The 22,292-nt window shown below is 44.2% G+C and overlaps 2 protein-coding genes across 2 annotated transcripts in view; one reads left to right on the top strand and one right to left on the bottom strand.

Annotated features, from left to right (window-relative positions):
- The first annotated feature begins 460 nt into the window (after positions 1–460).
- The window catches only part of DENND4C (DENN domain containing 4C), a 117,512-nt gene continuing 95,680 nt past the window's right edge, over positions 461–22,292 (top strand). The window contains exon 1 of the mRNA XM_054727027.1: positions 461–925. The gene's annotated coding sequence lies outside the window, so the exon portion shown is untranslated. The remainder of the gene's footprint in view (positions 926–22,292) is intronic.
- LOC129151615 (small nuclear ribonucleoprotein Sm D2-like) lies at positions 4,837–5,257 on the bottom strand. The gene has a single exon (XM_054727029.1). It carries the CDS (start codon positions 5,191–5,193, stop codon positions 4,837–4,839), a length of 357 nt encoding a protein of 118 aa, XP_054583004.1. The 5' UTR covers positions 5,194–5,257.

Here is a 22,292-nt window from a genome sequence, read left to right as displayed (position 1 = left end):
CAATGGGGCGCTGCGGCCGGGAAGGGACCTTCGGGAGCGCCAGTCGGCGGGTCTCTCTCGGGTCTCGGGGGCCCACAGTCACGTGTGGAAACTCCAACTCCCACCTTGGGAAGGAAGGGAGCTTCTGGTCCAGAGATCTGCATCCCGCCCGGCACGCTCCTCAGTGACTTTGAGCGACCGGGCGTCACTTTTACCCGAGGAGCCGCCGCCACCTGCCTGAGGCCAAGGCAATAGCCCGCAGCAAACGGCGAGTCTGGGCCCCGCAGGGAGGGGTGCAGGGGCGCGCCCTGGGCCCTTTCTCCCCCACTGTTTCTGCTCCGGACTGCAGCTCAGACGCGGAGCAGGGTCTCGCAGGCTGGCTGGGCGGGTCGGCACCCCGCCTCCGCGGGGGTCCCGGGGGGCGGGGGGAGGAGCGGTGGCCGCGGCCTTGGCCTCCCCGGGGGCGTGGCTCCGCGCCGCCCCGCCCCCGCAGCCTCCCCGCCCCGCCCCTCCCCCTCGCCCTTCCACCCGCCCCCGCAGTAGGAAAAGGAGAGGGAGGAGGGTAGGAAAGTGCTGTTCTGTGGAAAGGGGCGGAAGGAGGGGAGGAAAAAAAAAAAAGAAAAAGGGAACAGAAACATGGCCGTCGGCGGTCTGGACGGCCGCGCCGCGGACAGCTCCTAGGCGCCCCAGCGCCCGCACGGCCGGCCTCCGAGGAGAAGAGGCGCCGCCGCGAGTCCGCGCTCCCGGCCGTTACCCGCGCTGCGCGCGGCGCCCCCCGAGACCCAGCCCGGAGGCGGCGCAGGCGCAGAGAGGGCCGCGGCGGCGGCGGCGGCCGCGAGAGCCAGTCCCCCGCCTGGCCCCGCCAAGGGCGCCCAGGCCGCGAAGCCGGTGCGTCCATGCCCCAGGAAGGGACCGTGTCCGGGTGGCGCTGAAGGAGCGGCGGCAGGTGAGCGGCGGCCAAGGGCCTTTTGCAGAGGATCCCTGCGCGCGCCTTCTCGCGGCCCGCGCTCCCGTGCGGGGAGGGCGACGGGCAGGTAGCAACGCGGGGTCGGGGGAGTTCCGAAGGCCGGCCTGCGGGGGGTATCCGAGGAGGCGGAGAGTGGTCGGGGCCGGCATCCCGGCCTAGTTTCTCCGCGGTTTCCGGGGGCGGGGAGTCCCCGGAGCCTGCGGGGCGTGATGGAGGAGAGGCTGGGCCAGGAAGGGCCTCCCCACGCCACCGCCCGGGCTCCGGAGAACCACTTGCGGGGAAGCCCGGGGAGTGTGGGCCCTCGGGACGCTCGGGGCGCCTGCCGCCTGGGTGGGGGCAGGGTGGGGCGGGGATGGGGGAGTTCGGGCGGGGGCTGTGGCCGGGTGGCGGGAGCCCTTAGGGGTTCCCCCGAGGGATCGCGGGACTCCGCGGCGAGAACGGGGCGCGGGCAGGTGTCGCAGGTAAATTGAGAGCGTTTCCTCCTCTGCCTACCTTGGCCGCTCCTGGCGACTTCTTTGTTGGCGATAACTTTTAGAAAGGCAGGTTCCATTCAACTCTGAGTGACGAAACACAAAACCACCGAAGGAGCCCCTAGTGCCGACTTTTGTAAAGAGCTGTAATGTAACTTTTCCGTACTGAGGATGCTGTTGTGTTTTCTCCCTTTTTTCTGCTTCGTAGACCTTTTCCCTCCCTAAGGCCGTGCCGCAGCAGAACAAATAAGGAATGACCTAGTTTCTAAATAGTAACCCCCCCCCCCCCCCATTATTTGTGTGTTTCACACGGCAAACTTTAGGGCAGTTTACTCAGCTGCTTGTGCGAACGTGAGGGAAAGTGTCATGTCTAGTAATGAACCTCCAGCCGTCTCTGTGATTTTGCCTCCGAGAGATTGTCAAGCCTCGTAGTCTGGGAAATTGACTGCTTAATTGAAATTGCCTGCTTAATTGTGTGCAACCCCGTGTTAAGGCGTTCTCCCTCAGCCCCAGTTTACAGTAGAAGTAGGTCTTCCCTTGCCGTGTCTCAGCAGGTGAAAGGTATATAGTAAGAAAGGGGAGCATATTGGTGCTAAGGCGCTAAGTTTTCAAATATTTGATTTGAGGTGATCATGTGTATGAAGCAGCTATCTGAAATGCAGAGCAAGTTTCTGTGTACACGTGATAAGAGCAGAGTTAGTTGCAAAGGGTAAACATTTCTGAGCTTTAATACCTTTTCTTGATCAATATAACCACGAACACCCCCCCCCCCCCCATCTATATTTTATTTTGTTGGCACTTCAGTTAAAACGTTGGCAAACTGCCTTCTTGGTGTGGGACTGGGAACTCAGAAATGAACTTGGATTTGTATTCATGAGGAAGCCTCTCAGAGAGGCTGCTGTGACTCGTTTTTCTGGTAATGGCACACTCAGTCTACACTTTCCCCTCTTTGGTATCTCCTGTGGACATTTAGGATTCCCCATCTAATCTTTTGTATTACTGATTTTAGTGAACTGATAATGTTTCACTAGTGCACTACCGTTCAGAATTGTTAGTTTGGATAATAGGAAATTACGATAGAAATGTTGAAGTTGTATTTTGGAGTGTTTTACTCTTGAACCATTTGTAAATTAGTGCATTCTGTTGAAGTAAGTATAGTATTTTGTAGTAGAAACTTGAACTTTCAGCTGAAGAAATTGGCATGTGAGGATTGTTCTTAAAACGCAAATGTTTTAAATTACAAGGAACTGCAGTAGTGCCAGACTGGGAAGTTACTTGTTTGAAATATTCTCTATTAAGAAACATGTTAAATATCTGCGATAAAAGCTAACTTGTAGCTATATATAGGATTTTGCATGATGAATAATAACCCAACAAGGTACCTTTGCTCTTTGTATATCTGTGAGTTAAAGACCAAAACATTTTGTATTTTCATTGGAGTTTCTTGCCAAGACAGATATTGATTTCACATTGGCTTTGCTGCTCAGTTTGAAAGTTAGGTTTCAGTTTTATCCTTGCAACTTAAGTTCAGGTTGTATGTAAAAAGAAAGCTGCTGAGTCAGAGACAGGTTGTCTCACTTGGTCTTTCTGATTTGCAAAACAGAATTTCTGTTCTAGTTTGAATTTCCAATATATATTTACTGAAATTTAGGTAGTAAGGATAAATAAGCTTTCATAATACATGGATTAAAATTTTATCTTCTCTATGCTGGTACCACAATTTGTACCTCTTTCAGATTGTTAGTTTGACAGACTTGTAATAATGGGATGCTTTGTTGGAATTGGAGATCCCTTTATAAGAGTTAAAACTGAGAGAAAGAGTTGTAAATAGTACAGCTAGTGTGAAACAGTAGGTCTTTGGCATTATTATTTGAAATCAATAATGTGGTGAAGACCTGGGGTGGGGGTTTTCTAGGGGGGGCGCAAAAGTAGGGAGAATGGGCAACATCTGTAATACTGTCAACAATAAATAAAATAATTTAAAAAATTAAAACTATTTTTGTGGGATGAAGTTAGGTAGTTTATAAAGTTTAATGTTTTTCTACTTATACTTGACATAGTACTGTACTTATATAAATAGGAGTAATAGAGCCAAAATTGGTATTTGAAAATCTTTTTATTGGAAAAGAATGTAACATGATTAAAGGAAATTTAAAAGAAAAAATTTAATTCTTACTTTACATTTTTCTGTACTTTCATTCTATTGTACTTGCATTATATATGTTTTTTACGTTTTAAAAATTTTATTGCTTTTAGAGAGAGAGGAAGGGAGGGAGACAGAGACAGACAGACAGACAGATCAACATTGATTTGTTGTTCCAATTACTTATGTGCATTCATTGGTTGATTCTTGTATGTGCCCTGACCAGAGATTGAGCTGGAAATCTTGATGTGTCAGGACCAGGCTTTAACCAACTATAATATATTAATTGGTATAATATTACTACTTCTATCTATACTTGTTTATAATTCTGTTGTTAATGTTCATATTGTTGTCTTTTTAAGCATAACATGTTTTACTGTCACAGTTTATTTAACCCTTTTCTATCTTTTTTTTAACCCTTTTCTATCTTTGACATTTTAGTAAGTCTACTTTTTTACTCTTAAAATAATGCTATAATGAAATCACTTTGTTAACATGAGCGTCCAAGCCAAATTACTTTTTACATCTTTGAAAAAATAAAGATTTTTTTGCTATAATCTTTCTAAAAATTTTCAGTTACAGTCTATATTCAGTATTATTATGTATTAGTTTCAGGTGTACATTTTAGTGGTTAGACAATCATATACTTATTTTACAATATGTTCCACCTGATGTTTCTGGGACTCATCTGGCACCATACATATATAGTTATTACAATACTAGTGGCCCAGTGCACGAATTCTTGCACATCGAAAGGAAATTAATTAGAATAAATATTTTAATATCGCTGTTCGCCCTTTGTCTATAATAGAGGTGTCAACCAAATTCACGATAGACAATGACAGATGCACAAGTCAACTTAGCCTTTTATAGATATAGGATAAACTTGCTTAATTAGAGCAGCTTTCTGATTTAGCTAAACTTTTTCCAGTCCAGTGAAGCACCCCAACTTCTCTTTCAGGTAATTGTCAGCAACACAGCAGTAAATATCAACACAAAGCAGATTATTATTGTAGATCATGCAGGGGAAAAAAGGGTAAAATATTTAACTGCAGCAGTGTTTGACTATATTGTGCACAGTGAGAAAATCTGAAGTCATTTTCAAGGTCCACCATTTCTTCTTTTCAGTCAGGTCAAGTTTCTAAGCTTTCTAAATCTCCATTTTCTTTCTTTCTTTTTTTTTTTTAACAAAACAAAACAGGATTTTATTGTTCTCACATCAAAGGGCAGGTCTTTGCAGGACAGGGGAGTGAGCTTTGACAGCAGGGAGCAAGCTCCTACTTGCCAGCGATGAGTGGGTTCCTCAGGACCACGATGACAGAATCCCCGTGCAGGAACATCTTGGAGATGTAGCGGTCCTTGTTGACTGGCTTGGACTTCTTCTTGCCCTTGCCACTCTTGGGGACCTCGGTCCACATCTCCTTCACATTCTCCAGCACCATGTTGCAGTGCCTGTCAAAAGCCTTCACCCGGCCCAGGAGCTTCTTGTTGTTGCGACAGTTGATGAGCACCTGCGTGTTGTTCTTGACTGACTGCGTGAGCACCGAGAGTGGGCCCGTGTTAAACTCTTCCTCCTCCTGCTTCTGCAGCTCCTCCGGTGTCATCGCACTCTTGGGCTTGTTGAGAAGGCTCATGGTGGCGGTGGTTGCGCTCTCAAAACGCTCCTGTCCTCCGCGTTGCGACGGCCTCCGAAGAGAAAACTCTAAATCTCCATTTTCGAGCTAATGAAAAGAAAATAGGATTCCACTGAGTTTCCTACATACCTACTCCAGGACTTCTGTGAGGATCAAATGAGACGAGGCACAGAAAACACTTCACAAACATTTGGTTAAAGTGTGAAGTGTTTCCACGTGGCTATAAAGCAAGTCGTGTTCCTGGGCTGAAGAAACTCCAAGGAGGCTAGTCGCTAGGGAGAAGAAGCTGGGCATTGCTACATGATGTCATTACCCGGGCGCCCACAGCCACTGTTTCTGGGCTGGGCTAGCTGTGGGCTGCATTTTTTGCCATGGCAGCATTGGCTGCGATTTGGTGAAGCGTTGCTCTGGGGCGGTGGTGGGGCCGGTGTCCCACTTGGGGGAGGCTGAGTATTGGTTTGTCGGCACCAGGTCCGTGGTGCTGTTTATTTTTAAATGGCCAGTGCGCATCATGGCAGCTCCTGCATTGAGCGTTTGGCCCCTCCTGGTCAGTGTGCGTCATAGCTACTGGTCGGATGGACACTTAGCCTTTTATATATATAGATTGGCCTATTAGCTATACATCTTTTTTTAAGTAGTTGCCTAAGACAACTACTTAACTATTATAAGGGTTTATAATATTTAAGTTATCACAGTTCAGCCTATATGATAAAAGGCTAATATGCAAATTGGCTGAACGGTGGAACAACCGGTCTCTATGATGCACACTGACCACCAGGGCGCAGATGCTCAACGCAGGAGCTGCCCCCTGGTGGTCAGTGCGCTCCGACAGGGGGAGCACCACTCAGCCAGAAGCTGGGCTCTTGGCTGGTGAGTGCAGAGATGGTGGCAGGAGCCTTTCCTGTCTCCGTGGAAGCATAAGGATATCCGAATAATGGGTTAGGCCCGCTCTCAAGCCATCAGTCGGACATCCCCCGAGGGCTCCTGGACTGCAAGAGGGTGCAGGCCAGGCTGAGGGACCCCTCCAAGTGCACGAATTTCATTCACTGGGCCTCTAGTCTTTAAATAGTACTATACCCAGGACTCTTAATTCAGTACACTCTGTTCTATGTTCTCTTCCATTCTTTCTCATCATTAAAAATATTGAGCTGTTATGGATATAAAATTAGTTAATGCATGTAAAATACTTTAAACATAGCTCATGCTTTTATTTATATTGGGAATAATAGTTGAAAAGTTCATTAGAAGTTCTTGAATCTGCAGATTGCAAGTTTCTTTTCCAACCTGTCTCAGCTTCTCACTTCCATGATCACATGCAAGACTATTGGTTCTTAATCTGACTGAATATTACAATGGACTGGGCAGCTAAAAAATATTGATAGTTGTGTGTCATCCTTCGAAATTCTTATTTTACAAGTGGCCTGGTGCACGAAATTTGTGCACATTAAAAGGGAATTAGAGGAAATGTTTTAATATTGCTATTTGCCCTTTCTCTATAATAGAAGTGTCAGGGATGAAAGAAAATTAGTAAAATGTATATAAAATCTCTCTCCTGTCAGAATCTGGGGCACAACGCTAGACTTAGAGTCAAGACCCTGCCCACCACCCTCACGCGCTTCGAAACTGCAGGAGACCCAGAACCGGCCGACCTCACCCCCATTGGGTGAGACCAAGACCTGGCTGGCCTTACCCCTGTCAAGCACCTTCGGGCGGGGGCGCAGCCTCAGGTCCCCCAGCCTGGTGCCGGGTGGGGGTGCAGTCTCAGGTCCCCCGTCAAGCCCCACCAGGCGAGAGCTGTGGCCTGAGGTCCCTATCAAGTCCCGCCGGGCAGGGAGCATGCCCTGAGGTCCCCCGTCAAGCCCCGCCAAGCAGGGGGCACAACCTGAGGTTCCCCGACCTGACGCTGGGGTGGGGGGCACAACCTGAGGTCCCCCAGCCTGGCGCTGGGGCAGGGGCTCAGCCTGAGGTCCCCTGTCAAGCCCTGCCAAGCAGGGGCACAACCTGAGGTTCCCCGACCTGACGCTGGGGTGGGGGGCACAACCTGAGGTCCCCCGGCCTGGCGCTGGGGCAGGGGCGCAGCCTGAGGTCCCCCATCAAGCCCTGCTGGGTGGGGGCCGCGGCCTGAGGTCCCTCATTAAGCCCCGCCAGGTGAGAGACGTGTCTTGAGGTCGCCTGTCAAGCCTCGCCAGGCAGGGGGCACAGCCTGAAGTCCCCCGGCTGGCGCTGGGGCAGGGGCCACGGTCTGAGGTCTCCCGGCCTGGTGCTGGGGCGGGGGGCGTGGCCTGAGGTTCCCCGTCAAGCCCCCCCCCCCCCCCCCCCGCAGCATCACGTTAGTGCTGAATGGGGATGCATGCAGGCAGTGTCATGTCCCCAGCTGGGGATGCAGGCAGGCAGCTTCACCTCAGTGCTGGGCAGGGACGCACACAGGCAGCATGACATTAGCACTGGGGGCAGAAGTCCCTGCCCCCTTCCCCTCCCCCTAGCTCCTGTGCGTGCGCAAACCATTGCCTGGTCGTGACTCGGACACCGTTAGGACCAATTAGCATATTACATCTTTATTATATAGGATTGGTCTGATATATTTTTAATGTGTTCCAGCTGGCTCTAATGTGGAGTCAGAGTGGAGAACCATTGCCTTAGACCAGTGGTCGGCAAACTCATTAGTCAACAGAGCCAAATATCAATAGTACAATGATTGAAATTTATTTTGAGAGCCAAATTTTTTAAACTTAAACTTCTTCTAATGCCACTTCTTCAAAATAGACTCGCCCAGGCCGTGGTATTTTGTGGAAGAGCCACACTCAAGGGGCCAAAGAGCCGCATGTGGCTCGCGAGCCGCCGTTTGCTGACCACAGCCCTAGGCCTTATCACCCACTCTGTAACTTAAAAACTATAAGCATCTAATTTTGACTTCCATATCTTCTTTTGCCAACTCATATATTCTGATTCCCTATTTTGACATTTCTGGCATTCCATCGAGACCTCCAGACCATTAGCCAAACCACATTTTCATTGTCTGTTATCCTCTTATATATAACTAGAGGCCTGGTGCATGAAATTCGTGCATGGAGGGGGGATTCCCTCAGCTCGGCCTGCATTCTCTGCAATCTGCAACCCCTCAGGGGATATCCAACTGCTGGTTTAGGTCCGATCCTAAACTGGCAGTCGGACATCCCTCTTGCAATCCGGGTCCACTGACTCCTAAAGGCTTGCCTGCCTGCCTGCTCGCCCCTAAACCCTTCTGCCTGCCTGCCTGCCTGATTGCCCCTAAACCATCTTCCTGCCTGCCTGATCACCCTTATCTTGTCCCCCTGCCGGCCTGATTGCCCCTAACTTGCTCCCCTGCCAACCTGATCATCCCTAACTGCCTCTGCCCCCAGCCTAAGCCGCAGTCTGGCCTCCCTCTGCAGGAGGCGACCTGGCAGATCAGGGGAAGGTGCCACCCATTATGCCGCTGCTGCTGTTGCTACTGCCACTGCTGGCCTGAGCCCCTGAGCCTCGGCCCTCGCAGCCGCTGCGGCTTTGTCCAGAAGGGTGTCCGGAAGGCTGTCTGGAAGACGTCTGCTCTAATTAGCATATTACTCTTTTATTAGTATAGGTTCTTTCCTTACCCAATTACATTGATCCATTGAATGAGAATTTTAATGTCTGCTAGTGCTCTGTACTATTTTGTGGGGTCAAGTTATCAACTCTCTCTTTCCTCTCTTCACTCTAATCAGGGCAAAACTTCAGACCTGATTGAACCCAATTCTTTGCCAATTCTATGGTTCCTTGAACCTGAGCAGCTTAATGTGACTGGAGAAAGCAAATAACAGTACTGACTGGTTTCACTTTAAGCTTATGGTCAAAAATATAAACATGTGCCTTTAGCATTATCTAGTCATTTTTCTCTTCCAGTTTCATTACTAAGAAGTCTGTTTAATTTTTTTCCTTTACTTACTTTTAGCCAGATATATATGGCCCCTCCATCTGAGCTGTTGCCTCTTGCCTATTTAGGAATTTTGCTTCTGGAGTTGTCCTTTTTTCTCTTCTGTATCATCTTTTCTTTCCTGCTGAGTCATTTTTATAAGCATGTGAACATACTGTAACATCTCTATTTTCTCTCTCACACACACATCCACATCCACCTTTCTCATTTACAGCAAAAAACGTCAAAAAGAATTGCTCATACTCATTTTCTCTACTTTCTCACTTTGTCTTACTGTAATTCTCATCAACATTCGACAAAGTTAATTGATTAGTCCCTTTTATTTTAAAAACCTCATTAGTTTTCTGGATGCTATATTATTCTGATTTGTTTTTTTCTGAATTATGGCAGTTACTTCTCAGTCTTGTTTTCTAGATTCTCTTGCCTTACTTCTAAAGGTGGAGTGCTCTAGGCTTAGGCCTTATACCTTTTTTTAAAAAAAATATATTTTATTGATTTTTTACAGAGAGGAAGAGAGAGGGATAGAGAGTTAGAAACATCGATGAGAGAGAAACATCGATCAGCTGCCTCCTGAACACCCCCCACTGGGGATGTGCCCGCAACCAAGGTACATGCCCTTTACCGGAATCGAACCTGGGACCCTTGAGTCCGCAGGCCGACGCTTTATCCACTGAGCCAAACCGGTTTCGGCATACCTTTTCTTTGTGTTATCAGAGAAATGTGTGGATGGTCTTTCTCCTTTGCTAGTGGGAGTGGAGTTCTTGAGGTACCATTGGAATAAGCATTTCCAGAGTCCCTACAGGAGGATAAGATGTGCTAGAAAGCTTTATTCATGTGGAATTACATCCCTGGGATTGCAAAATCTCATTTCACTTAATCCAGTCCTGGAAGAGATGCAGCTGGGGATTCAGCAGAGCTAAAAGTAAAGCTAGTGTCCAGAGTCTCCATTCCAAGGTGGACCTGAATTCAAGGGAGCCAAGAGAGCAGGCACCCTGCAGCAAGAATACTAAAAATCCCATGGGAATGGAGAAAGAGAGAGAGAGAGAGAGAGAGAGAGAGAGAGAGAGAGAGAGAAGAAAGAAAGAAAGAAAACTCTTTTGTTTAGGAATTTAAGTATTTGAAATCTTCCCATGCTTGCAGTGGCCATACCTACTCTGGCCAGTGACCTGTTCCCAGGTGTGAGGGACAGACAAGTACCTTCCCTATGTCACTCAGACTTTACTAGGCATGCATCTGTTCTTCCTGTGTCTTGTCCCATCCCCCAGTGGGGGACAGATATTTGTACCCTGGAGAAGGTTAAATTGCAGCTTCCTGACAAAGTTGCACAAATCGCATGCCCATAATATTTTACCTTCCCTTTGTCCTTTACAGTTAGTAAATAACTAGGTTATTACAACAGTATCAATTAGTATTTGACACTTTTTAGGGTATCTTATCTAATTCCATGGTATAAGTATCATTAGTTTGCTATTGATTCCATCTTGATATTTTTATTGGACTGACTTTTCCATTTGAATGTTTTAGTAGGTATCTCAAACTTGTCCAAAACAGAATTTTTGGTTATTTTTTCAAACCTACCCTTTCGTTAGGCATCACTATATGGCAGCTCCATTCACCTACTTGGTGAGGCCGCAAACTGGACACCATTCTTCCTTTCTCTTTTTCTCCTCATACCTCCAATCCATCAGCAGCTGTTTACCTTTAAACTATATTCCAAATCTTGCTATTCTTGTGCTCCACTTCTTTGCCCTAGTAGAAGCCATTATCTCTCTTCTGGACTAGTATTGCAGTTTCCTTCAAACTGCTTTTCCTGCTTCTGATCTTCTCTTCCTCTCGTCTGTTTATAGCAGCGTGTGATTTTGTTTTTTAAAGACATGAATAATAGTATATCACTCTCATCTAGAGGCTACTGGTAGCTTCCCATCACATCCTATATAATAAAAGGCTAATATGCAAATCAACCGAATGGCAGAATGACTAGTCGCTATGACACTCACTGACCACCAGGAGGCAGATGCTCAATTCAGGAGCTGCCCCTGGTGGTCAGTGTGTTCCCACAGGGGGAGCGCTGCTCAGCCAGAAGCTGGGTTCATAGCTGGCGAGTGCAGAGGCGGTGGTGGGAGCCTCTTCCACCTCTGCGGCAGCGCTAAGGACTCCTTGGGGGATGTTGCCTGCTGGCTTAGGCCCGTTCCCCGTGGGGACTAAGCCAGCAGGTGGACATCCCCCGAGGGGTCCCAGACTGTGAGAGGGCGCAGGCTGGGCTGAGTGACCCCCCACCCCACCAGTGCACGAATATTGTGCACTGGGCCTCTAGTTTATAATAAAACCTTATCTTAGCCTAAAAGGTAATATATGATATCCCCTTTCACTGACTTCATCTTTGTGCCCTGACTGGGAATCAAACGTGACCTCCTGGTTCATGGGTTGATGCTCAACTGCTGAGCCACATCAGCCAGGCCTGATGAACATTTTGACACATTAACTCTCTCTCTGCATTTTATTATTTTTTTTACTAAACCATCCTTCCTATATAATAAAAGCCTAATATGCAAATTGTCCCCTTGGGAGTTCAACCGCTCGCTGTGACATGCGCTGACCACCAGGGAGTGGGCGTCGATGACGTGGTGCTGGCAGGGGGTGGCAATGAGGGTGCTGCCGGCCCCGATGGGCCCTGACAGGCCCCGATGAGAGCGGGACTGTGGTGGGATGGTCGAGTAGGTGAGCGGGCGGCACCAGGCCAAGGTGGGTGCAAGTGGGGGCCCGATCACCCCACAGACGGCAACCAGTGGTGGGCGGGGTGTGGGGCCGCTGCCTGGCTCCCAGGCACTGAGGGAGCCGGGAGGGGGGCCCAGGCCCGATTGATTGCTTTGCAGGCAGGCGGGATGGTGGAGCAGGTGAGGGGGCAGCACCAGGCCAAGGCAGGTGCCAGGCAGGGCTGCGGGGCTGCGAGGCTGGGAGGCTGGGGGTGTGAGCTTGGGCCCGATCCCCTCAGGCAACCCCGAGGGACCCCACCTGTGCACGAATTTGTGCACCGGGCCTCTAGTTTGAGAATAATTTCAGCATGTATTTCTGAAGAACAAGGACATTCTCTTACACAATACAGTAATCACATTAGGAAAATTAGCTCTGTTACAAAATTATCTGATACACAGTTTACATTGAAATTTTCCCAATAATATTCCTTAACAGCATTTCTTTGTTTTTCTGTGTCCTGATCCATTCTAGTATCACTGATTCTAGTATCACTGATTATGTTTAGTTGTTACTTACTTGGTAGATTACTTGGAGTTTCTACATAGACAGTTCTGTCAGCGAATAGGGACAGTTTTATTTCTTCCTTCTACCTGTAAAAATTTTTTAATTTATTGATTGATTTTAGAGAAAGAGGAAGGGAGAGAGAGAGGGAGACAGAGACAGACACTGATTTGTTATTGATTTGTTGTTCCACTTATTTATGCATTCATAGGTTGATTCTTTTATGTGCCCTAAGGATTGAACTGCAACTTTGATGTATCAGGACAATGCTCTATCCCAGTGGTCGGCAAACTCATTAGTCAACAGAGCCAAATATCAACAGTACAACGATTGAAATTCCTTTTGAGAGCCAAATTTTTTAAATTTAAACTTCTTCTAATGCCACTTCTTCAAAATAGATTCACCCAGGCCATGGTATTTTGTGGAAGAGCCACACTCAAAGGGGCCAAAGAGCCGCATGTGGCTCGCGAGCCGCAGTTTGCCGACCAAGGCTCTAACCAACTGAGCTACCTGGCCAGTTTTTCTTCTGTCTTTTTTATTTTCTTTCTTCTTTTTTCTTGGGGTTTATTTTTGCTCTGTGTGTGTGTGTGTGTGTGTGTGTGTGTGTGTGTTTTCTTTCTACTTTCTTACAATTGAAGGAATAAACTGTTTTGCATATTCACAACTGTAAACCTATTTTTGGTCACCCCTGCATTTCCCTGTAAGTACTGCTTTAACTGTATTCCACAAATTTTTATATGTTGTCTTTCCCTTTTTGTTCAATTCACAGTGTTTTGTAATTCCTTAAATTTCCTCTTGAACCATAAATTATTTAGAAGTATGTTTAAATTCCAAGTGTTTAGAGAGTTTCCTGTTATCTTCATGTTGCCACTTTTTTGATTCTCAGATTTTAATCTTTAATCTAGAATAATACTTTGGGCTTTTTTTCCTTCATGATATTGATATTTGGTTTTTTAGAATTCTACCCTTTAGTTTGAGTTTGTCTGCCTCATCTCTCATGATTAGATGAAGGCTATGCATTTTTGTCACTGTATAATTAATGTGATGTCCTTCTTAGTGCATCACATCAGAAGGTATGTCATATCAATTTGACAAATTATTAGTGACTAGAGGCCTGGTGCACGAAAATTCGTGCACTCAGGGGGGTCCCTCAGCCCAGCCTGTGCCCTCTCACAGTCTGGGACCCCTTAGGGGGGTGTCCACCTGTCAAGGAGGCAGTAGAGGCTCCCGCCACTGCCGCTGCACTCACAGCTGTCAGCCCGGCTTGTGGCTGAGCGGAGCTCCCCCTGTAGGAGCGCACTGACCACCAGGGGGCAGCTCCTGCATTGACTGTCTGCCCCCTGGTGGTCAGTGCATGTTATAGCAACCAATCATTCCCAGTTGTTCCGCCATTAGGGTCAATTTGCATATTACCCTTTTATTATATAGGATGTTAACTTTGATTACTTGGTTGAAGTGGTGGCCACCAGATTTCTGGTGATACATTTTATTTCTTTGTAATTATTAGTATCTCTGGGGAAGAGTCTGAGATTGTATAATTATCCTATTTCCAACCCCCTTCTACTCAGTGGTTTTAGCATACATTGATAATTCCTTCTCAAATCTGAATACTGTGATGATTGTAATGTGGTTTTTGTAATTTACTGATATGAGAGAGAGAGAGAGAGAGAGAGAGAGAGAGAGAGACATCTATTTGTTGTTCCACTTAATTAACGCATTCATTAATGATTCTTATATGTGCCCTGATGGGGGTGGGGTGGTAGTGAATCAAAAACACAACCGTGGCCTATGGCAGTGGTTGGCAAACTGCGGCTCGCAAGCCACATGCGGCTCTTTGGCCCCTTGAGTTTTTAGCAAAGGCCAGCTTAGGAGTACCCTAATTAAGTTAATAACAATGTACCTACCTATATAGTTTAAGTTTAAAAAATTTGGCTCTCAAAAGAAATTTCAATCGTTGTTCTGTTGATATTTGGCTCTGTTGACTAATGAGTTTGCCGACCACTGTTCTAAGGATATCATGTACTCTTCCTGCCCAGTCTTGGTATTATTGGCCATTTTTCCAAGGAGCTCTAGTATCCTATGGTGGAGGATGGTTTTAAAAAATAAAAATTTAGCTGTAGCCAGTTTGGCTCATTGAATAGAGCGCCAGCCTATCGACCGAATGGTCCAGGGTTCAATTCTGGTTGGGGAACACGTGCCTAGGTTGCAGGCTTGATCCCAGGCCTTGGTCAGGGTGCATGCGGGAGGCAACCAATCAATGTCTCTCTCTCACATCGATTTTTCTCTTTCTCTCTCACCCCCTCCCTTAAATAAAAAAGAGAAATAAAAATTTAGGTGCTACATTTGTTTATTGTTTGTGGGGTGACACTGCTTCTGGATTTTATTTTTAGCAGAGAGGAGGAGATATATATACATGCATTGTTAACAGCTTTATTGAGCTATAATTCACATACCACACAATTCACTGATTTGAAGTATATAGTTTGTTGGTTTTTAGCATACTCACAATTGCTTAGCCATCACCATGATCAATTCTAGAACATTTTCATCACCCCAAAAAGAAACCATATACCCATTAGCAGTCACTCCCCATTTCCCCCAATCCCCTAGCTTTAGGCAGCCCACCAGTCTACTTTCTCTTCTATTTTGAACATTCATATAAATAGAATCATACAATATGTAGTCTTTTGTGACTTTTTCCACTTAGCATAATGTTTTCAGGCTTCATCCATCTTGTAGCATGTAGCAGTAGTATTTAATTTCTTTTCGTTGCTGAATGACAATACATTGTATGGATGTACTACTGTGTTTTATTTATCTCTTCATCTATTGAGGTCTTTTGGGCTCTTTCCACTTGTCTATTATCAAAAATGTTGAATACATATTTAAAATATTTTATTTTTTGCCCTGGTTGGTATGGCTTGGTTGGAGTGTCGTCGTTCTGTGTACTGAAAGGTCATGGGTTCGATTTCCAGTCAGGGCACATACCCAGGTTGTGGGTTCAATCCCTGATTGGGTGGCTATGGGAGACAAACCATTGATGTTTCTCCCTCCCTCCCTCCCTCCTTTCCCTCTCTTCCTCCCTCCCTCTCTCTCTCACACACACTCTCTCTCTTAGTCTCCCTCCCCCTCTCCCTCTCCCTAAAAGCAATAAAAACATATCCTTACATGAGGATTAAAATATTTTATTTTTTAATTATTTTCGTTTTACAGAAATGTTGAAAAGGTGCTACAGAGTTCTTTATGCTTTTATGGTTAACATTTTATGTTACCATAGTACATTTGTCAAAACGAGGACATCAATATCATTACATTGCTATTAATTAAAATCCAGATTTTGCTTTAATTTCACTAGTGTTACCATAAATGTGCTTTTTTTCTCTGATCCATTTCAGGGTACCCCATTACATTTAGTATATATGTATTTTTAAAGCTATGAATTCATACTAATACCTCTAATTCAATTCTAATATACTAGAGGCCCAGTGCCCTCTCATAATCTGGGACCTCTTGGTCAGGGGATGACGGAGAGCCGGTTTTGGCCTGGTCTCTGTAAGCCAGGCTGAGGGACCCCACCTAGTATGCATATAAGATCTTTGGTTAATTTCTTCCCACTCTCCCCCCTTCCCTCTGAGATTCATCAGTCTGTTGCATGCTTCCTTGCCTGTGGTTTCTGCTTCTGTGTTGAGCGTCTGCCCCCTGGTGGTCAATGCACATCATAGCTATCGGCTGGTCGCTTTGGCTTTTATATATGTACTAGAGGCCCGGTGCACGAACTTTCGTGCACTGTTGGGGGAGGTCCCTCAGCCCGGCCTGCGCCTTCTCACAGTCTGGGACCCCTCAGGGGATGTCCGACTGCCAGCTTAGGAGCAGGCCTAAGCTGGCAGTTGGACATCCCTCTCACAGTCTGGGACCCCTTACCCCTTACTGCCCGCCTGCAGCGGAGGTGGGAGAGGCTCCCGCCACCTCCGCTGTGTTCGCCAGCCATGGGTCCAGCTCCCCCTGTGGGAGCGCACTGGCCACCGGGGGCAGCTCCTGCGTTGAGTGTCTGCCCCCTGGTGGTCAGTGCATATCATAACAACCAGTCGTTCCATGATTTGCATATTAGGATTTTATTATATAGGATATAGATAGATAGATAGATTTTACTTGCCTTCTCCATTCTATATTTATATCTCCCTTTTCTCACAACAAGATCTCTGGTTTCCAACAGTTGTTCCATCACAGAATACATACAGAATAATGTTATAATTGTTACAGCCATCCTATATAATAAAAGGCTAATATGCAAATTGACTGAACAGCAGAATGATCAGTCACTATGTTGCTGGTGAGTGCAGTGGCAGTGGCGGGAACCTCTTCCACCTCTGTGGCAGCTCTAAGGATGTCTGACTGCCGGGGAGCAGGCTTAAGTCGTCAGTTGGACATCCCCTGAGGGCTCCCGGACTGTGAGAGGGCATAGGCCGGGCTGAGGGACTCCCCCCTCCCCAGTGCATGAATTTCCTGCAACAGGCCTCTAGTATCATAAAAAGCAAGCCTTCTAAGTAAAGCTCAAGATTTCTTTTCAGTTCTTAATGTTAAAATAAATTGTTCAAAAGTTACTTGGGTTAGTTCTTCTTTCATTCCCTTTTATATGGTTACTAGAGTACTGGTGCATGAATTTGTGCATGGGTGGGGTCCGGCCAGCCCACCCCAATTGGGGTTGATTGGGCCAGGCCTGGCTGGGGGGAAGGGACGTGGGAGGTTGGCCGGTCAGCCCTGCCCCTGATCAGGGGGCTGATTGGGGGCGGGGACGGCTAGGGGGTGGGGTGGTTGGCCGAACGGCCCTGCCCCCTGTTCGAACTCCCTGTCAAGGGGAAAATTTGCATATTAGCCTTTTATTATTTAGGATATTATCATTTGATACATAGCTTGGTTCATTGACTCACATAACTTTAATGGTGAAGTTAGATATTTAACCAGGTTAAATTTTTTAAAAGGATGTTTTTATTGATTTTTAGAGAGAGAGGAAGGGGGAGAGAAAGATAGAAATATTGATGAGAGAGAAACATCATTAATCGGTTGCCTCCTGCACACAACCCAGGCACATGCCCTGACCAGCAATCTAACTGCAAGCTCCTGGTGCATGGGCGATGCTCAGCCAACTGAGCTACATTGGCCAGGCTAACCGGGTTAACTTTTTTAATGGAATATAGAAATTGTTCTTTTGTAGACTTACAACAGGGGTGGCCTGTGGGCTGTATAAGGCCTGCAAAATCATTTGGTCTGGCCCTGCCAAGGCAACTTCAGATGGGACTTGAAATTCAATAAACCTAGGAGCTTTTTTCATAGCAACCTACATTTATATTAAGTGAATGCTGTTATAAATATCCAAATGGCCCCTGGCAGAAAAAAGTTCCCCACCCCTGCTTTAGAGTGATATACCTTGCTTATGTGTTTGTTAATCTTACTAGTGTTTAAGAATTTTAATTTAGTTGCCAACATTTTAAAAATTGGAGATTTACATAGAAATCCTGGGTTCTGACTTCTCTTAAAAAGGCAAAAAGGAAGTTCTGGCTTTGCTAAGTTCATTTGACAACAATTTGGATGGATCTGACTACTAGTGGCCGCCTGTGTTTTCTGGTTCCCAGGACTGGCATTTGTGTTTGCAACCCTTCCTCCTCCCCCTCCTCCCCCTCCTCTTGTATATATTGTTTTTATTGATTTCATAAAGAGGGAGACAGGGATGGAAACATCAATGATGACAGAATCATTGATCGGCTGCTTCTTGCATGACCCCTACTGGGGATCGAGCCTACAACCCAGGCATATACCCTGACTGGGAATTGAACTGTGATCTCCTGGTTCATGGGTAAATGCTCAATTACTGAGCCACACCGGCTGGGCACAACCCTTCTTCTTTGTAAAACTTGCAGTGGCAGGTGTAATAGTAGAGGATTGCACGGCTTTGTGTTCTGAAAAAGGAACTGATTTTATCAGAGATGACTTACTTTTTCACTTTTGTAGTTTCATGACCCAGCCAGCTTAACTGATGTTGATAATGTTTTCTAAATGGAATCACCAAGGACCTATTTTAAATTGCTTATCTGTAGCAAATAACTTTGATAAAACTACTCTCTTTGTTGTTTAAACAAAGTTCATCTTTCATTTTGGATGGTTTGGAACACACAGATATTATTGAAGCTTAAAAAAAGTCTTTTTGTTACAGTGAGAGGAATTGTGTAAAGTACATTTAGCCTTGTAAATTGAAGTTAATAACATTTTGCTGATGTCAACAGCATTTATTTATTAAAATGTATGTCATTCTAAACAGTAAGGTGAAATGAAATTGATTGCTAAAGGTTATCTTAGCTGTAGCTGGAAAAAGTAATTTAATTATTAAACTAGAAATCTAAGTTTTTACAAGTATTTTAAATTATTTTCAAAAGCCCTCCTTGACCTGATTGATATTTGTAGAGTTCTCTGTCCAACAACAGAACACATATTTTGCTGAAGTCCACATGGTATATTTACTAAGGTAGACTATATTCTTAGCCATAAAATGTCTCAATAAATGTAAAAGAATTCAAGTCATACACATTATATTCTCTGACCACAATGCAATTAAATTAGAAATCAGTAACTAAAGATTCTTGGAAAATCCCTAAGTGTAAAATTTGGAACCTGGAAAACACATATTTATGTACGTATGAATGAATGAATGTATGTATTTTTAAATCCTCCACCTGAGGATATATAGAGAGAGAAAAGAGGGGGGAGAGAGAAAGAAGAAGGGGGAGAGAAACATCGATCAGTTGCCTTCCGTACATGCCCTAATTGGGAATCGAACCCTCAACCCTGAGGTGTATGGGACACCACTCCAGCCAACTGAACCACTCGGCCAGTGCTTTTCAAACATATTTTTTTATTTATTGACTTGAGGGACAGAGAGAGACAGAGATAGAGACACACATCAATTTATTCCACATTTTTATACATTCATTGGTTGATTCTTGTATGTGGCCTGACGAGATCCAACCTGCAACCTTGGTGTAGGGAATGACTCTAACCAACTGAGCTACCCAGGGCTGAAAAACATACTGTTAAATACCCTCTTCGTCAAAGAAACTGTATTGTATGAAAGGGAAATTAAGATATTTTGAACCAGATGAAAAGAGAACATGATATTTAAATTTGTGGGATGCCACTAAAACTTTGCTTAGGGAGGGATTCATAGCACTAAATACCTACATAGAAAAGAAGAAAGATCTGAAGTTAATGACCTCAGCTTCCAGCTTAAGAAACGAGAAAAAGAAGAGCAAATTAAATTTTACATAAACAGAGGAAAGAAAATAATAAAGATGAAAGTAGAAATTAATGGAATACAGAAAAGCAATAGAGAAAAAATCAGTGAAATGAAAAACTGGTTCTTAGAGAAGATCAATAAAATTGATAAATTTCTAGCCAGACTGATAAGGAAAAAAAGAAAGAACACACAAATTAATAATATCAGGAATGAGAGGGATGACATCACTACATAGTCTACTGATATTAAAAGGATAATAAGGGAATATTATAAACAACTTTCTGCCAGTAAATTTGGTAACTTAGATGAAGTGGACAAATTCTTTGAAAGACGCTTGGTATAGACTGAATGTCTTTGTCCCCTTCTTCTCAAATTCTTGAGACCTAAACCCAAATGTGATGGTATTTGGAGGTGGGCTATGGAAGGTGCTTTGGTGAAGAGGGTAAAACCCTCATGAATGGGATTAGTGCCTTTCTAAAAGAGACCCATAGAGATTCCTGGCTCCCTTCTGCCAAGTGAAGTTTCAGCAAAAAGACAGTCTCCTATGAACTAGGAAGCCAGCCTTCACCAGACGCTGAATCTGCCAGGGCCTTGATCTTGGACTTCCCAGCTTCCAGAATTGTGAGAAATAAATTTCTGCTGTTTATAAGCCACCCAGTCTAGGGTATTCTGGTATAGCAGCCTGAATGGATTAAGACAGATACAAAGTATGAAAATTTGCTTAAGAAGAAATTGAGTAAACTTCAAAGGAATGGAATTTATAGTTAAAAATCCTACCCACACAAAAAACCCCTCCAAATCCAGATGATTTCACAGGTGAATTTTATCAAACATTTAAGGACAAAATAATACCATTCTATACAAACTCTTCTAGGAAATCGAAGAGGAGGAAATTCTTCTGAACTCATTGTCTGAAACATTACTTTGCTACCAAAGCCAGATAAAGACATTGCAAGAAAAGAAAACTACAGACCAATAGCCCTCAGTAACATAAAATTTCAAATGAAATTTTAGCAAATAGAATCCAGAATATAGAAAAAGGAAATATATCATGATCAAGAGGTATTTATCTCAGAATTGTAGGGTTGGTTAATAACTTGAAAATTAATGTAAATCACCATATTAAAAACTGGAACACAAAAAACCATATAATTTCAGTATTTTTATCATATACTTTTTCAGCAGAAAAAGTAAATGATAAAATCCAACATCTGTTTCTGATAAAAGTCTCAGAAATAGAAAGGAACTTCCTTAACTTGAAAAAGAGCATGTATGGAAAACCTACAAGTAACATCATATTTAGTGTAAAAGAAATAATGCTTTCCCGTAGGATTAGGAATAAAAGATGTCCACTCTCAATATCCCCCCCCCCTTTTTTGATCAAAGAAATGTGTATTTAAACCTTTCTGCAGCATCTTTACTCTTAACACCATAAACATAAATACAATTACAATACTCAGTGGACAATAGATACATTATTATTGTCATGGTAAATTGGTATATTATTTTCAAAAGGTAAGAAAGTAACATATAACAATAGTTACACAGGCATTTATATACTCTGAATTAGGAAGCTGACTCCTGGCATTTATAACTTAACAGAAGCCCAAAAGTTTAATTTGGAGAAATGATTATGTATTCTCTCTTTTTACTGTGGTAAAAAATATATATGTAATATGTGTCATTTTAACAATTTGTAAGTGTACAGTTCAGTGGCATTAAATACAAATCAGTGTTGTGTGACCATTGTCACTGTCTACACTCAAAACTTTCTCATTATCCTCAATATAAACTCGATACCCATTAAACAATAATTCTTCATTCTCCCCTATCCTAGCCCTTGGTAATCTCTGTTTTACTGAAGTGGAATCATATAATCTTTTTCCTTCTCTGTCTGGCTTATTTAATTTAGCATAATGTTTTCAAAGTCCATTCATATTGTAGCATTGATAAAATTTAATTCATTCTTATGGCTGAATAATATTCCATTGTATGGATATACTGCATTTTATGTATCCATTCATCTGTTGGTGAACACTTAGGTTGTTCTCCCTTTTGGTTATTGTGAAAATTGTTGCTGTGACTATGATGTTGAGCATTTATTCATGTGCTTATTGGGTTATTTGTATATCTTCTTTGCTCACCATTTCTTTTAAACATTGTACTGGATGTTCTAGCCAGCACAGTGAGGCAAGAAAAATAAAATAAAAGGAAACTACATTAGAAAGAAAGAAGTAAAATTGTATTTATTTACAGACACATCATTATCCGTGTAGAAAATTTGATGTAACTTACAAAAAAAGCTCTGCAACTCATAAGCAACTTTAGCATGATTGCATTATGTAAAACCAATAGATAAAAACCAATTGTAAAAAAATGCTGAAAGTCACTAATCATTGAGAGATACAAATCAAAATGACAATGAGGTACCATCTCACACCTGTCAGAATGGCTATCGTCAACAAATCAACAAATGACAAGTGCTGGAGAGGATGTAGAGAAAAAGGAACCCTCGTGCACTGCTGGTGGGAATGCAGACTGGTGCAGCCACTGTGGAGAACAGTATGGAGTTTCCTCAAAAAACTAAAAATGGAGCTCCCATTTGACCGATTGATCCCACTTCTAGGAACA

This window comes from Eptesicus fuscus, chromosome 15, assembly GCF_027574615.1.
Source record: "Eptesicus fuscus isolate TK198812 chromosome 15, DD_ASM_mEF_20220401, whole genome shotgun sequence".
NCBI classification, from domain to species: Eukaryota; Metazoa; Chordata; class Mammalia; order Chiroptera; family Vespertilionidae; genus Eptesicus; species Eptesicus fuscus.
This window is presented reverse-complemented; position numbering and strand designations above follow the sequence as displayed.